At 37.5% G+C, this 15,185-nt stretch overlaps 1 protein-coding gene across 2 annotated transcripts; it reads right to left on the bottom strand.

The window, feature by feature from the left end:
- Nucleotides 1–1,155: 1,155 nt before the first annotated feature.
- EMC7 (ER membrane protein complex subunit 7) lies at nt 1,156–14,885 on the bottom strand. Of its 2 annotated transcripts, XM_006730637.3 has the most exons (5): nt 14,569–14,881; nt 10,679–10,798; nt 6,064–6,202; nt 4,262–4,342; nt 1,156–1,628 (listed from the first exon to the last, which is right to left on the bottom strand). In XM_006730637.3, the coding sequence occupies exons 1-5, from the start codon at nt 14,799–14,801 to the stop codon at nt 1,476–1,478; spliced, it is 726 nt and encodes a 241-aa protein (XP_006730700.1). In that variant the 5' UTR covers nt 14,802–14,881; the 3' UTR covers nt 1,156–1,475. The 2 variants fall into 2 exon arrangements, with proteins under 2 accessions (XP_006730700.1, XP_081686963.1); XM_081830837.1 differs by lacking the exon at nt 10,679–10,798 and having other exon boundaries at nt 14,569–14,885.
- Nucleotides 14,886–15,185: the final 300 nt, after the last annotated feature.

Genomic DNA, 15,185 nt, shown 5'->3' with positions numbered 1-15,185 from the left:
GGATTAACAGAAGAATAAAAAAAATAAATAAAATAAAATAAAATAAAAAAAGAAAACTTACGAGCCTTATTTCAAAATGAAGAATGGCACCTACACAAAAAGGAAAACAAGAGTTTGGAATCAATTTTTGTTGTTGTTGTTATTTTTGGCTGATTTAATAACCTTAACAAAGCAATAGGGGAGTACTTTAACATAGAAGAAGATAGGAGACCTTTACTAGAGAAGCAATACTATAGTTTCATAGTTTGTTTTTAATTAAAATAAACCAAAAGAAAAGGTATGAAGTTTTTATAACTTATTGAAATAAAAAGTTTTTGAGATAATCCTGATTGGAAAGTAATGTAATCTATATTCCAACAAGTCCGAGAATGACGGGAGAGATGAGGGGATTTAAAAGCTCCCTGTGGGGTGCCTGGGTGGCTCAGTCGGTTAAGTGACTGCCTTCGGCTCAGGTCATGATCCTGGAGTCCCGGGATCGAGTCCCGCATCGGGCTCCCTGCTCAGCGAGGAGCCTGCTTCTCCCTCTGACCCTACCCCCTCTCATGTGCTCTCTCTCTCTCATTCTCTCTCTCTCTCAAATAAATAAATAAAATCTTTAAAAAAAATAAAAAAAAATAAAAAGCTCCCTGTGCTATACTACCAACGTTATAACATGGAGCTCCAAGGTTGATTTTCCATCCTTAGTCTCCAGAAGGCTCTCCTACTGCTGCACTTCCTTCCCCTGACCATTCATTCCCTGTTATTATTTTCCTTCCTCCCTCCATAATAAGCTCTATGGAGGACAGGAACTGTCCTTATCCATCTCTGAATCCTACCCTGAAGCACAGCACATTACTGTTACTCAATAATGAATCCCACAGAGGGGAACCAAAATTTAAGAACTGATAACTACTCTCATTCATATATCCGTACTCTAAAACTAACTGTAATAACAAAAATTAAAACTGCATCAGGAACATAGGGGAATGTTAAATGCAGGGCAGGGCTGACCATTGTGAAAGGTCTGGCTACACAAAAAATCATGGCGCATGCAGCTCTAAAAATATCAACCACTTCTTTTTAAATAGGAAAGGTCAATTTCAAGCCTCATGTAATGAAAGAAGAAAACTGCCTGGAATAAAAGAAACATTAAGTGAAGAAGAAATGACAAGATCATTTTATCTCTGGATTAAGACATTTTAATATACATAATGTAGAGTACTTCATATAATTTATTAATGTCATTTTCTATAGGACACTGTAATTAATTCAGTGACATCAATATTGACCTCATACAGACAAAAAATGAAAGCTGGGTTTTCTTGTGTACCATGTACAAAAACACGTGCTAAAGAGTTACCACACAGGACAGGTGTAAGAGATCAACTTTAAGGATGACTCAAGTTTACAGCAGTTGCTTCACACGGTTTCCCCTCAAGACTTCGATGCCACCCCAGTGATCCATGTTTGTGCAAATGTGATCTCCAACTGTCCAACTACCTCCTTTTGCCAGCCCCACTTTTGCCTGTTTTACTGCTGCCACTGCTAGACTTGCCAGAAGATTTTGAAGAGAAGAGTCTTGTCATGAACTCAGAAACATCAGGCAATTCATGGTTGGAATTCAGCATATTCATCGACTGTTCCATCTCCTGCAAGAGGACAAAGCACAATAATAGGAAAGGCACTGGGATCCTTCAAGTCAGCTAACAACTAAGACTTCCATTAAGGAAGGAGAGGAATAGAACAAATAGAAGCTACTGGTTCTCAGCAATGTTCTACCCAACAGCCCTTCAGAAACTGTTTCATACCTCCTTTATACTACTAAGCATTGTGATCCTTAATTAATGTCCAATAAATCTTGCATTGGGTTTGATCCAGCTTATGTTTTCATAAAGGGTATTTTCTATGATTATATGTGATCATATTCTTGCCATCTTATTTTATGTCTGCTGATTAAAATACTTTCTTACTGTTTTAATGTTTTTTTAAACTCATACTTTCTTTAGATGCATATAAAAAAGAGTATCAGTCTTTAATTATATACTAAGGTTATCAGAAATGTTCGGAAAATAACTACATATTTCCAACACTTCATTCCTAAGGCCTTAGTAGTAAAATCTGTGAATACTATTATGGCCTGAGTGACCTCAATCACAGCATCTAAAGCGAGCAATATATGTTACAAACAAATCACTGGCAGGACCTCATAAGGATTTGGCACTTTTATTTTGAGGTTTTGTCCTCTCTCTATTGAGCCAACAATCTATAAAGTACTATTCCACCTTCAATAATATTAGTGTAATATATGCTACATTTGAATTTTACATTAGATTCCAAAAGTGAATTTAAAATTGTATTAGGTCACACATTAAAAAAAATTGCAAATAGTATATTATCTATCATTTAAAGTTGAACACCACCTGGATATTATTAGGCTTTCTCCCCAAAGGTAGAATTTATACATGGATTCTCGAGGAGAAAGTGCTTTTACAGATATGGCCAGGAAAAGAAACATTATAAGCATAAATCAAAACTGTTAACATGCTCTAATAATCAAGAATTAAATGTATATGGTAAGAGGTCTTGAGACCCTACAAAAATATCTCATCAACTCTATTTTTGAATCTCTTCAATTCTGAAGCTCTTGAATAAAGAACTTTTTACACTGCTTACTATGTGCAAAGCACTTTGCAAGGAATGAACTTTTTGATCCAATGTGACCTCCAATGTTTCCTTCTATTGATACCACAGAGTTAAGTGGCTTAACAGATACAAGAATTACATAGGATATATACTTTCTTTTTTTTTTTTTTTTTTTTTTTTTAAAGATTTTATTTATTTGACAGAGAGAGAGGGAACACAAGCGGGGGGAGAGGGAGAAGCAGGCCTCCCGCCGAGCCGGGAGCCCGATGCGGGGCTCGATCCCAGGACCCTGGGATCATGACCTGGGCCGAAGGCAGACGCTTAACGACTGAGCCACCCAGGCGCCCCTAGGATATATACTTTCTGACCAACGCTGAAGCAAAAATGTCAAATTTGACAATGAGACATTCTAAAATATCATAAAGCTGTCTTTAATCATGAAGCTTTTTCTCCTATTCCAGCTTGCAATAAATGCCTTGCCTTCTACAGAACTTAATCACCTACTACCTCAGCAAACATTTTATTTATTTATTTATTTATTTATTTATTTATTTATTTATTTATTTATTTGACAGAGAGAGACACAGCGAGAGAGGGAACACAAGCAGGGGGAGCGGGAGAGGGAGAAGCAGGCTCCCCGAGGAGCAGGGAGCCTGATGCGGGGCTCGATCCCAGGACCCTGAGATCATGACCTGAGCCGAAGGCAGACGCTTAACGACTGACCCACCCAGGCGCCCCATTTTTATTTATTTTATGTGTATCTTATTTTCCCATTTAAAACACACACTCTCTCACACATACACCCACAATCCTCTGATGGCAAGAAGAGGGTTTATAAATCCATGCTATTTCCTACATTTAACTGGATTCTGAGCTTGTTGACAACAGGGATGATATACAATTCATTTTTGTATCCCCAGTATCTATAACCTAGATATCAATTAACAAATGTTCATTCAGCAATGAATAAGGTGTCAATACATCAATGTATTACATACAATGGAAAAACCTGGAACTGAGGAGATACTTGATGGTTTCCAGGTAGGAGAAAAATAATGGTTTAAAAAAATTCTGAAGATTTTATGGAAGCCCATATTTGAAAGAGACAAAGCAGTGGCCCTAAATTTGAAGCATCTTACTTGGCAACTCCCCCTGCCCATTGCCGAACCAGTATGATTTTGTGGTGAAGAGTCTGGAAGCCACTATTCTATTTTTCTCCCTTGGTTATCAGAATTTGTGTGTGTGTGTGTGTGTCTGAACACATAAACTAAATATATACTCTGAAGAGTTTTATAAAATAAAGGTAAATCGTAAAAAGCTATCACTTTGCAAACTATATGGATTGGGACACCATCTCAACTATTTCACAACTGAGGCACAAAAAGAGTCGTACTAAGCAGAGTGTTTTAGCTATATGAAGAGACCCAGGATTTTATTAGGCAGAATCATCTGAATTTATCCGGTCCAGTGGCAACAACTAATTAAATGCCAGGAACATGATACTATGTTAACATAACCTCTGAATGAATTTGGCTTGGGAATTAGGATAAAGCTGAAAAAACCCAAGCCATTCAGCCACAACAGCTGGTTCAGGCGTCAGAATATGGTTCAAAAATCCACAGAGGGGCAGTCATCTTACCCGTCTCATGTCAGGATCACTTGTATTGACCACTTTGGGCAGAAGCACAAATATCAATAATGGAAGAACCATCATCATAACCTGTGGAAAAAAAAAAAAATCCAGAAAATGTTTTTCCCACTTAACAGAAGAATAAAATCTACACTTAACAATCCATGATGAAATTAAAGATTCAAATGTTATATAGGAATAAAACTACCAGCACCACCTCAATTCTACTGACCCAGCCCTGTTGATATAAGGTGCTCCTCAATGTTTGACTACTGTAGAGTCTAAGAGCCTTATCTATGTAGGTTTGGACTTTAGAGACACCTCACTTCATATTTGTGCCACCTATCATTTTGCAGAGTTTACAATTTTATATAACACAGTTTGTTTGTGTTTTTCACTTTCTTGAATCTGCAGTCTGGCATTAAGAATGATGATCCTGGGGGCGCCTGGGTGGCTCAGATGGTTAAGCATCTGCCTTCGGCTCAGGTCATGATCTCAGGGTCCTGGGATCGAGTCCCGCATCGGGTTCCTGCTCAGTGCAGAGCCTGCTTCTCCCTCTCCCTCTGCCACTCCCTCTGCTTGTGCTCTTCTATCTCTCTGTCAAATAAATAAATAAAATCTTTAAAAAAAAAAAAAAAAAAGAATGATGATCCTGATGGCCAGCTGGGATCTTTCCAGATGACTTCGTGGTTCTTGCAGGAAATATTACATTGACCCTCTAATTAATATACATCCTCTAGAGCCTGCAACATAGTACTAGGTGATTACTTTAACAGATCAGTTTTGAAAAATACCTTCGAAGCTTCTAGCACTAGGTATGTTTCCATGGAATTTCAGAAATGAGAACATGGAAGATATTTCTTAAAAAGCTTTGGAGTTTCATTGCTGATTTCTCCTATGTACTCTACCCTCCTGCTTCTTTATGCCTGATAGCAGATTCTAGGTACTAGTTATTCCTCTCAAAAAATGTACAATCCCCCAATATTCATGTTTGTGATTTAAATAGCTATCAGCAAGGAATATGATCACCACTTAGAAAATTTCAAGATAATAATTCAACTTCCAAAAGCAGGAAAAAAAGAAGTCAATTTGTTTCTAAAGAATGTATTTTTTTTTTTTTTAAGATTTTATTTATTTATTTGACAGAGAGAGGGAACACAAGCAGGGGGAGTGGGAGAGGGAGAAGCAGGCCTCCTGAAGAGCAGGGAGCCCAATGCGGGGCTCAATCCCAGGACCCTGGGATCATGACCTGAGCTGAAGGCAGACGCTTAACGAATGAACCACCCAGGAGCCCTAAAGAATGTATTCTATTAGTATTTTATTATTAGTGGACACCATAATATCAGTTTCATACCAAGTATTTAAATTATCACAGAATAATTTCTCTGTTTACTACACACGTGAAAAAAGGAGAAAAACACTTAGTCAAGCCATCAATAGAGGCTGATCAATAAATGATGGCACATTCATCAGTGAACTAATATGCAGGTAGTATGAAGGATGAGACCGCTAACTCCACATGTGACTTACCACATACTCTTATTCCATCTGCATTTTAAAACATTTCATCATAAGTACTTATCCCATTTCTGTTGCACATTTCATTGTCAAATCAACCATGCAATTCTCACTACATTCTTTTCATTATTATTCCCAAAGCTACTATTTTCCTGAAATCAGTAAACTATTTGCAATTATCCTTTCGTCTAACAATCTGACCTCCTTTCTTCCTCACTGGGGTTAGACATTTTCGACTACCTGGAATCAAATTAGAGATTAGTAAAGATACTTAATTGTAGCATGATACATACCATTGGGTTCATTAGAAAGTCTGTCCAGCCCCATGATTCCCTTTTAATAAAGTAAGAAGGTGGGCCTGAAGATTTCATTTGGAGAGGATAGGGCAGTCTGACCACTTCTGATGTTTTGATGTAATTCACGTATCTTGCTCTGATAAAGCCAGATGAAAAAAGCATCACTAGTTTTATCAAAAACATTACTAGTTAAAAGAATTACTCATAATTTTTAGCAGTACCTTTAGCTTTTTCCAAAATCCTTTGGCATCTAAACTTTTGATCTTAAAAATCTGATCCAAGTAGCTTTATCTATATTTCTAAGGTATTTAGCAACATGTAGAGAAAGAACACTAGACTTGAAATCAAGAGACCTAATTTCTAGCTGTGGCTCTGTCACTACGTAGGCCTGTGGGATTAGACACGTTCTTCTCTGGTTATATGAAAAGTTCTTTTAGAATTCCTCTAGCTCTACAACTCTTTCATTATATTTAATAATAAATTAGTTTTGTTACAAATGTACAAAAATGCTGGATTTTACTTTGATTGTCGGCATTAATAAACACACCCAATTTTCAAGTCGATTTTGCAGGAAAAAGTCCTGCAACAGTGCCACAGGTAACAGTGCATCTTCACCAGAGATGCCACTAATTTTAATTAAAACGCTCACCCCTATTCACACATGTTCCAGTTTACTTTTTGAAAACTGCCTCCCCACTGCTCACTCATTTCCTTTCAGAACTTCTGTTTGACACCTGTTCAACCTTTTCATTCTCTACTCGGGTATCTTGTTAAATTCTTTCACAGTGTCCATTCCGTTATGTGTACTGGATTCTGGGTAAGTTTTTTTTGATCCATCTTCCAGTTCATCAAACCTCTGTTCAGTTGCTTAACACATGCATTGAGTTATGTATTCCAAAGCCTGTATTTATTGGAGAAGTTCTATTTTATTCTTCTTTCATAGATCTATGGTCTATCTTTGTAGTATCTTACTCTTACAGCAATAAATCTTTTGTTTTAGCATTTAAATATACTTTGAACTATTTCATAGTCCATATCCAATAATTTTATTATCTAAGGTTCTTAGAGGTCTAATGCATCTGCCGATTCAATGTACATTGTTTTCTTGGGTATTTGGTAAGTTACATACTTTATTTATGTATGGGCCTGGACAGAGAGTATCTCCCTGCAGAGAGGTTATGCATTTGTCTCCACCAGGAGTCCAGGATTATGACCAGGGATGATCTTATTAATTGCATGGCTTGAAAGTTTCTGGATTATGCAGGAAGTAATAAATTCACACCCCAAATTTCAATGAGAGTAGGACAGCGACTATTAAATTTCAGGAGAGATTTTTCCCTCCAAAAGGCCAGGGCCAGATTGGGAGCCTAATCTTTTGGATTTTAGTGCCAAGGGTCAAAGGGGGAATCAAGTCTTAGATCTAATTCTGGCTCAAAGCAAGCCTAAGGCTTACCTCTTACCTACATACTGCTAATAAAATCTAAGCATTTTCTTTTTCTTTTTTTTTAAGTAGGCTCCACGAACTTAGATCAAGACCTGAGCTATGATCAAGAGTCAGATGCTTAACTGACTGAGCCACCCAGGTGCCCCAAATCTAAGCATTTTGGTCAGAATATCAAAACCCCCAGAAGGGAAAGTGGTTTATAGTTTGTCCCCCAAGGATTTCCCTTACTCCTCTGGGAGCTATACATTTAAAAGGAAATGTTTGTCATATGACCAAGCATGCTTAGAAAATATTGGTCAAGGGTGCCTGGGTGGCTCAGTTGGTTAAGCGACTGCCTTCGGCTCAGGTCATGATCCTGGAGTCCCGGGATCGAGTCCCGCATCGGGCTCCCTGCTCGGCAGGGAGTCTGCTTCTCCCTCTGACCCTCCCCCTCTCATGCTCTCTCTCTCTCTCTCTCTCTCATTCTCTCTCTCAAATAAATAAATAAAATCTTTAAAAAAAAAAAAGAAAAGAAAATATTGGTCAAGAATATTAGGATCTTATATGAATCCCCATCTGCTCTCTATTCTGTTCCACCCACAATTATTAAAATGATAACGGCCTTGTTTTTTACCTATGCTTCAGGCATCCAGTCATCAGGAACGGAACTGAGAATATGAATCCCACTGCTGCAAACAGGCTAAATGCTAAAGCAGGAAGTACTCTTTACCCAAAGCAAAAAAGCTTTACATAGAGAAAAATATTTCCACTTGCTTACTCAAAATTTAGAGCAAAAGTAAATAAAAATAAATTATAGTTTCTAATAGACAAGTATCTCCTTTTAACAACTCTTATTTCCTCCAGTATTTAGTGTTTTTGATATTTATGTATGTATTTATTTATTTATTTTTAAAGATTTTATTTATTTGACAGAGAGAGAGAGAGATCACAAGTAGGCAAACAGGTAGGCAGAGGGAGAGAGAGAGAAGCAGGCTCCCTGCTCAGCAGGGAGCCCCTTGCGGGGCTTGATCCCAGAATGCTGGGATCGTGACCTAAGCTAAAGCAGACGCTTAACTGACTGAGCCACCCAGGCTCCCCGTGTTTTTGATATTTAAAAAAAACCTGTTAAATGTGTATATAATGTATAGTGTAATCTACACACCCACCCATCTCCAAGCTTACAATTCTAAAATATATAAAAAGTCATTAAGTCCTTTAAAATTTTACATACTATAGGATTTTATCTATATATTTTCTTATGAATCTTTATGCCTCTAAAAAGAAGTGAGAAATTTGATACCTAATGAGGTTCATCTACTTTGAAAAAAATCCATTTATTCTATCAAAGAATATTTATAAACATATTTACAAGACATTACCTTCAATTCAAGCTTTACCCTTGCTCTAAATAGCTAACAGCAAGAAATATGATTAGAATTTGGACAAACTAGACTATTCTAAGACAACAATTTAACTTCAAAAATTGGGAGGGGGAGTAATTTGTTTTTAAAGTTTATTTTTAGTGGCATCATTATATTAGGTTTGTTTTCTTTTTAATTTAATTTTATTATGTTAGTCACCATACAATACATCATTAGTTTTTGACGTAGTGATCCACGATTCATTGTTTTTGTATTAGTTTCATGATAATATCAAGAATTTAAATTATAATCATCTCTGTTCACTACACATGTTAAAAGAGGAGAAAGAAAACCCTACCTGTCCATCAGTAGGCACTGGCATCAATGGACTAATATGCAGCTGCTATAAAGAATGAGACAGCTCTATGTGTGACTTACTCTATGTGAATTACAGCATATTTACATATTGTACTTTTATCACTTTCAATGTCCAAAAACAAAAGGCAAAGAAAGAAGAAAAACATTTTAGGCGCAAACACTAACTCAAATGTAAATATTATGGTACCAACTGAACATATCTCTTATGTCAGCTCAAGTTGGGGTCTGTACAAATCAACCTAAATATTCTCAGCACATACCAAAAAGGTGAGTAATAAAACAGAGCTCCTCAAATCCCAAAATTATTTTTGCCTTTGCAAGACCTATGCTTTATTACTGTAACATGGAGTTATTTTGTGATAGCTCAAAGAAGAGACATTACCATTCAAAATTCTTTCATATTTGTCACCATACTTCAATAAAGCTAGAAAAAAATAAACAAATAAATAAAATTGTTTCATATACTTCCTGGTCAGATTAGACCAAAGAGAATACTACTAGTATGGGACAATAAAAAAAGTAAGTAAGTAAATAAACTGGGGAATAACAGAAGGAATAACTGTGGACATCTACACAACGGATTCCAACTTCAAATGGATTTGTGGTATTCTATATTCACAGACTGAATTAGTCCAGCATTCTTTTCACCTCAACTTCAAAGCATATGTTCATCTACTTAAAAATTATACTGTGCTTTTTTCTTTTCTTATCATGATCCTCACTTTGAGATGAACTACACAATGTAATCTATTGTTTGCCCAAAAAATACTAAATTTCCATTGTACACTAAATATTTCAGAAAGCAAGAACTGTAGAAATTTCTAGGTCAATACAACTATTAAGTAGGTATTAAGAGGTGTTATCAAAATATCCCAGTGAAAAACAGGTGGTGAATAATATTTCCAATTTAGAAAGGTTAAATTATTTCCCACTCTAATAATCATATTTCCTTTTTTTTAGGATGTCTTTTTTTTTAAGATTTATTTGTCAGAGGGAAAGAGAAAGAGATCACGACCTGAGCCGAAGACAGACACTTAACATATTGAGCCACCCAGGCACCCCAATATTTTTTCAATTATAACTTCCACAGGGCTTTTGCCCTCATAGTAGATAATCTTGCCTCTTCTCTATTATAATCATATTATATTGATTATATATAATCATAAAATCGTATTAGAGCTTTAAAATAAATTTTAAGGCAGAGCAGGAGGAAGTTCAACTCTGCAATATTACCAATGCTCATATTAAAATAAGGATATTTTGGGGGGGCAGAGGGGAAAAATTTTAAAAATTAGGGTATTTTTATAAAAAATAAAAATAAAAAAAGGATATTTTATGGGATACCTAGTTTAAATGAGAAACTTTTCAACCCTAACTATAAATTCTAAAAGGAATATAAGAGGTATTCAGTAGACTCGTCTTTTGTAAAAACTAAATCAGGTGCCCTTACCTCATTTTTCCTTTTGAAGTGATATCTACTCGGACAGGATCAAACCTGTAAGCTGGAGATATAACTTCCACTACATAAGATCCAGAAGGTATATCATGAACCACAAAACTCCCATCTGTCCTGGAAGAATGAAAATCATATTTAGACACTTCTGATCAACAGCCTGCTTTTTTCTTATGTTCTAAATCATCTGTTAACTCCCAAATCAACCACCCCCCCCATCGAATGACACAGAAATTAACAACAAAAAGTCCCCAAACTGACAAGAATTGTCCTCACACTTCAGCTTCCATAATCACACAGAAACTGTTCTGAAAATACCCCAGAGAACTCCACAGAAGCAGGGAATCCTGACATAGAAAGTACTTCTAATTCCTTTATGGGATAGTTGATAACAGGAGCACAGTTTCAATTTTGAAGCCATGTCTTCATTCAAGAGAAATTATCAATATACATTATTACTACATTAAGGTTCCAGTTTTGCCAATCCCCTGCAACAATAACTTAATTAAAAATAAATGACTTTTTTTCTAGTTTTTGCTTGCATTTTGTTGTCTTTCTTTCTAACAAGAAGGTCATCAAGTACCATTTGTTCCACTTGTTACAAATAGTTCCCATTTACTTTGGTTACTTTTGTCTGGATATATGTAAGTTTAACAGGTTTATGTAGTCAAAACTATCTGCCTTTTCCATACTGATTTCTTCTAAACCTTCTAGACTTAGAAAACCATCCCACCAAGAGCGGATAACTTCAGGTTCACAGATCAAATCAATTTGTTTTGATAATGAAAAACTGACATCTGAGGAAAAAGAAGTTTCTGTTTCAGGAAAACAAATGATCCTAAAAGGATCTTCTTTGTCAGAGAAGTCCCAGGATCATAATACATTAAATAATGCTTCTTAAATCACTGGGCTCTTTCAGAGCAGCTGGGTGGCTCAGTTGGTTAAGCGTCTGCCTTCAGCTCAGGTCATGATCCCAGGTCCTGGAATCGTGTCCCAGGTCAGGCTCTCTGCTCGGCGGGGAGACTGCTTGTCCCTCTCACTCTCCTCTGTGCTCATTCGCTCTCTCAAATAAATAAATAAAATCTTTAAAAAAAATCATTAGGTTCTTTCACAGCTAAAGGAATAATTGATTCTGCCACACCCACAATATTTACTAAAAAATAACAGGAAAAGATATTCCTTGCTCCTTCAAAGTACACACTGAACTAAAACAGAATTGAAATGTAAACATCAAGTTAACTTATTCCTGGGCTGGATGTCTTCACTGGCCCTTCACACCCACTCACCACCCTTCAACTCTTTGTAGACTGGAGGAAGGAAAGAAAATGAGCTTAGTGTCCCCCAGCTCTCTCCCTGAGAGGCCACCTCTGACTTGCTGTGTCAAGGGACATTGCTCCTCTCAAGGCAGTCCTTTCTTCCCCTCTAGGTCCCAGTAACCTTTACCTCCCCTACTTCCTTCAGGCTTAGAGGTAATAGTAGCCTTGAGGTTGTAAACTCTAGAGTACTGTACAATCTGGTTGTTTCCCTACACCATGACTACAATGTTTAATCCTTTCATTAGACTTTCCTTGAATTATTCTAATTTGGGTGTCTTCTGCTTCTTGATGGAACCCTCAGTGAACAAATTTCAAAACTTTTCTAGATCCAGAAAAAGAAAGAATTAAACTAATGACTGTGGACTACAAGTAACAGCAGAAGTAACTACCCAAAGGAAAAAGCAAATCTATTTTTCACCATAAGGTAAATATTTTATTTTAGAAAGATAACATATAAATTTTATAATGAAATTTTAAAACTTGGCTTTAAAAATGTACTCTGCAATATGTAAGCTTTGTTGGATCTTGATTTGAAAGAATTACATAAAGCATTTTTGAGATAAATGAACTGGGTATTAGATGAAATTGTAGCATTATTACTTGTTTTATTAAATCAATAATGGTATTGTGGGGGTTTTTTAAGCCCTTACCTTTTAGAGACACATAATAATGCTTTTTCAAGGGAAATTATATTTAGGGTCATATTTAAATATTCTAGAAAAAAATAAATGCTGTACAGAGGAGACTCAAACAGAACAGTAGATTGTGATGTGATGGGTACCCAAGTATTCACTATTGTTTATTTTAGTGTATGTCTGCAATTTTCCATAATAAAAAGTTCCCAAAAAAGGATAGTGCATAATCTTCTACATGAAAAAATTGAAATACACCTAAATGTCCCCAAACAGAAGACTGGTTAAATAAATTATGCTTTGTATACACAGTGATGAGGGCAAGAAGTGGCATGAAGCAGCCTCAGTCAAAACTGCCCTCATCTCTATTAGCCAAGACCCAAGCCACCTCCAACAAGACGAACTGTAAGTCAAAACTGCATGCCAGTTATGCATAACAAGTACAAGACAATATACTATCCCTCTTCCAACAAGTTTCCTACCATAAGCTCCTCATATTAATTCTTAACCTTTCTACAAACAAATGGAAGAACAGGAAATGGTGTCAGAAACTGCTCACAAAATATTAACTGGAAAAAAAAACAGATTACAAAGTATTATATATTGTATTCTATTATTAAAAACAGGTCATATGATTACAAAAAGGCTGTAAAAATACAATAAAATGTTAAGTCTTGTTATCCCTAATTTCTTATTTACGTTTTCTTCAATAAACATATTACTTATACATTACTTTAAAATAAAAATAAATGCTTTTTAAAAGAATTGAATACTGCAGAAAAGAGAAGCCAAATGGTCAATTGAGGCTAATTTCCCAAGGTCTGAGAGTTTTTTCATTAAAACATCATTACTTGGGGCAAACCCTAAAGAATGCCCTAACGACAGATTTGTAAAGACAAATAGTATTAAAAGACTAGCGTCTCATTATCTATTAATCTGAGATTCAAATTCTATTCAACAGCACCTGGATGATCTGAATACTTGCAAATCCGATTTAGAAGTAAACATCCAAATTTAAGATGTCTGGGTTTCAAATACCACTTGCTGGTATACAAACCTATCAGAGAAACACTTTCTTTCCTAAATATTTTCTTTCAGTTCACAGTTTCACCTCCCCAGTAGCCACTGAAAGACTTAAAACATCACATTTGTGCCTAAACATCTGAAAAGCAGGCTGCTGCAAAACTGGAGTGCTAATAAATTCACCACATTCTTTAATATAGACTGAAATCCCATTTTTGCTAATAACTAGAAAAGACAGAAGCATGTAAGCAAATGTGGAGAAACCCCAGTCTCACATAAACGGTACTAAGTGTGATGTTGCAAATCCCTCGATGAATTCAACTGTAAAAAAGAACAACAATCCCAATTCCAGGCAAAAAAAAAAAAAAAAGTGCTTTGATTAGGGACTTCAGGGCCCATTAATTTGAGAAGCAGCAACATTAGCCTCCCAGTCTATGCCATCATAGAAGTCCTTTGGGTTTTAAGAATTCCCACTTGCTTAGCATCTTTTTACACAACATCAAGCTGCCAAAAGACTGGAATGAATCCAAAAAGTGGCCAGATTCTAGAGAAACCAAATGAGATGCAAAGGAAAGAATTCAGCATAAAACAAATAAGGGGTCCACCTGTCTCCAGGGTCCAGGAGGGGTCGACCCCTACAAGGCAAAAATGGAGTTGAAGAAAACGGATCCCACTGCTCCGGCCCTGGGGCAAGCACCTGCCGCTCTCATTTCTGAGGTACAGGGAATGGGTGATGGGGAGAAAAGGGGAAAGCGTCGGGCTGCTTCCCAAGGTCTCCCGGCAAAGACCGCTATCGGAGCCCACCCTTTCACCCTCCGACAGCGACGTCGTCAGCTCTTGACACTTGGCTCTCCTATGGGGAATTCCCTTCCGGCTTGCACGCCAACCGCTTTCCCGCTGCCCGTAAGATGCTCACTTAAGGAATCCGACATGCTCTTCTCCGTCTACCAGCACTCGGGCCGCCGAGATCCAGTCCTGGGGCTTCACTCCTGGAACAACCGCACGTCCCTCAATCTTGAAGCGATCTCCTATGCCGACCCCAATCCCGCCTGACCCATCGGCAGTAGTCCCAGGCAGCTCCGAGCTCTGGGCATCCCCTGATAGCAACAGCAGAAGGACGGAAAAGAAGCCCCAAAGAGCGGCCGCCATGACAGCAGCTCTCAGCGGCCAGGCCGGCAACCACGGAAGCCCTCCCGGCCTCCTAGCTGTCGTCGGCGCCGCCGGCGGCCGATGTCGTCATCACTACGCGCCGTGCGAGGCGGAAATGAGGCAAAGTACGGCTGCGAGCTCCCGGCGCTCGGGATTGGAAGGCGGTCTGAGGAAAGTGTCAAGTGCCTCTGAAGGGGGCCGCCCACAAAGCGAAAGTGGTGAGGTGTGTGTTGCTGTGCCAGCCGGGATCGCGCCTGAGTAAAAGACCTTGAGACTGAAAGCAACGCTGATCTGAAGTAGTATCTGCAAATGAGGCTCCGGCTTCAGGAGAAACGGGTCCAGAAGAGAGCGTTTAAAAAAGTTTTAGAGATTCCCCAAGACGTA

Source organism: Leptonychotes weddellii, chromosome 9 (genome assembly GCF_054177405.1).
Source record: "Leptonychotes weddellii isolate Sample4059 chromosome 9, ASM5417740v2, whole genome shotgun sequence".
In the NCBI taxonomy this organism is placed as follows: domain Eukaryota; kingdom Metazoa; phylum Chordata; class Mammalia; order Carnivora; family Phocidae; genus Leptonychotes; species Leptonychotes weddellii.
This window is presented reverse-complemented; position numbering and strand designations above follow the sequence as displayed.

Bases quoted from the DNA above. Each gene is read 5' to 3' on its own strand.
- EMC7 (XM_006730637.3), bottom strand. From the start codon at position 14,801: ATGGCGGCCGCTCTTTGGGGCTTCTTTTCCGTCCTTCTGCTGTTGCTA. The intron at 6,203-10,678 runs GTAAGGGCACCT...TGGCTTTATCAG, and splicing joins ACTTCAAAAGGAAAAATGAG to AGCAAGATACGTGAATTACA. The intron at 1,629-4,261 runs GTAAGATGACTG...GTCCTCTTGCAG, and splicing joins GTGATCCTGACATGAGACGG to GAGATGGAACAGTCGATGAA.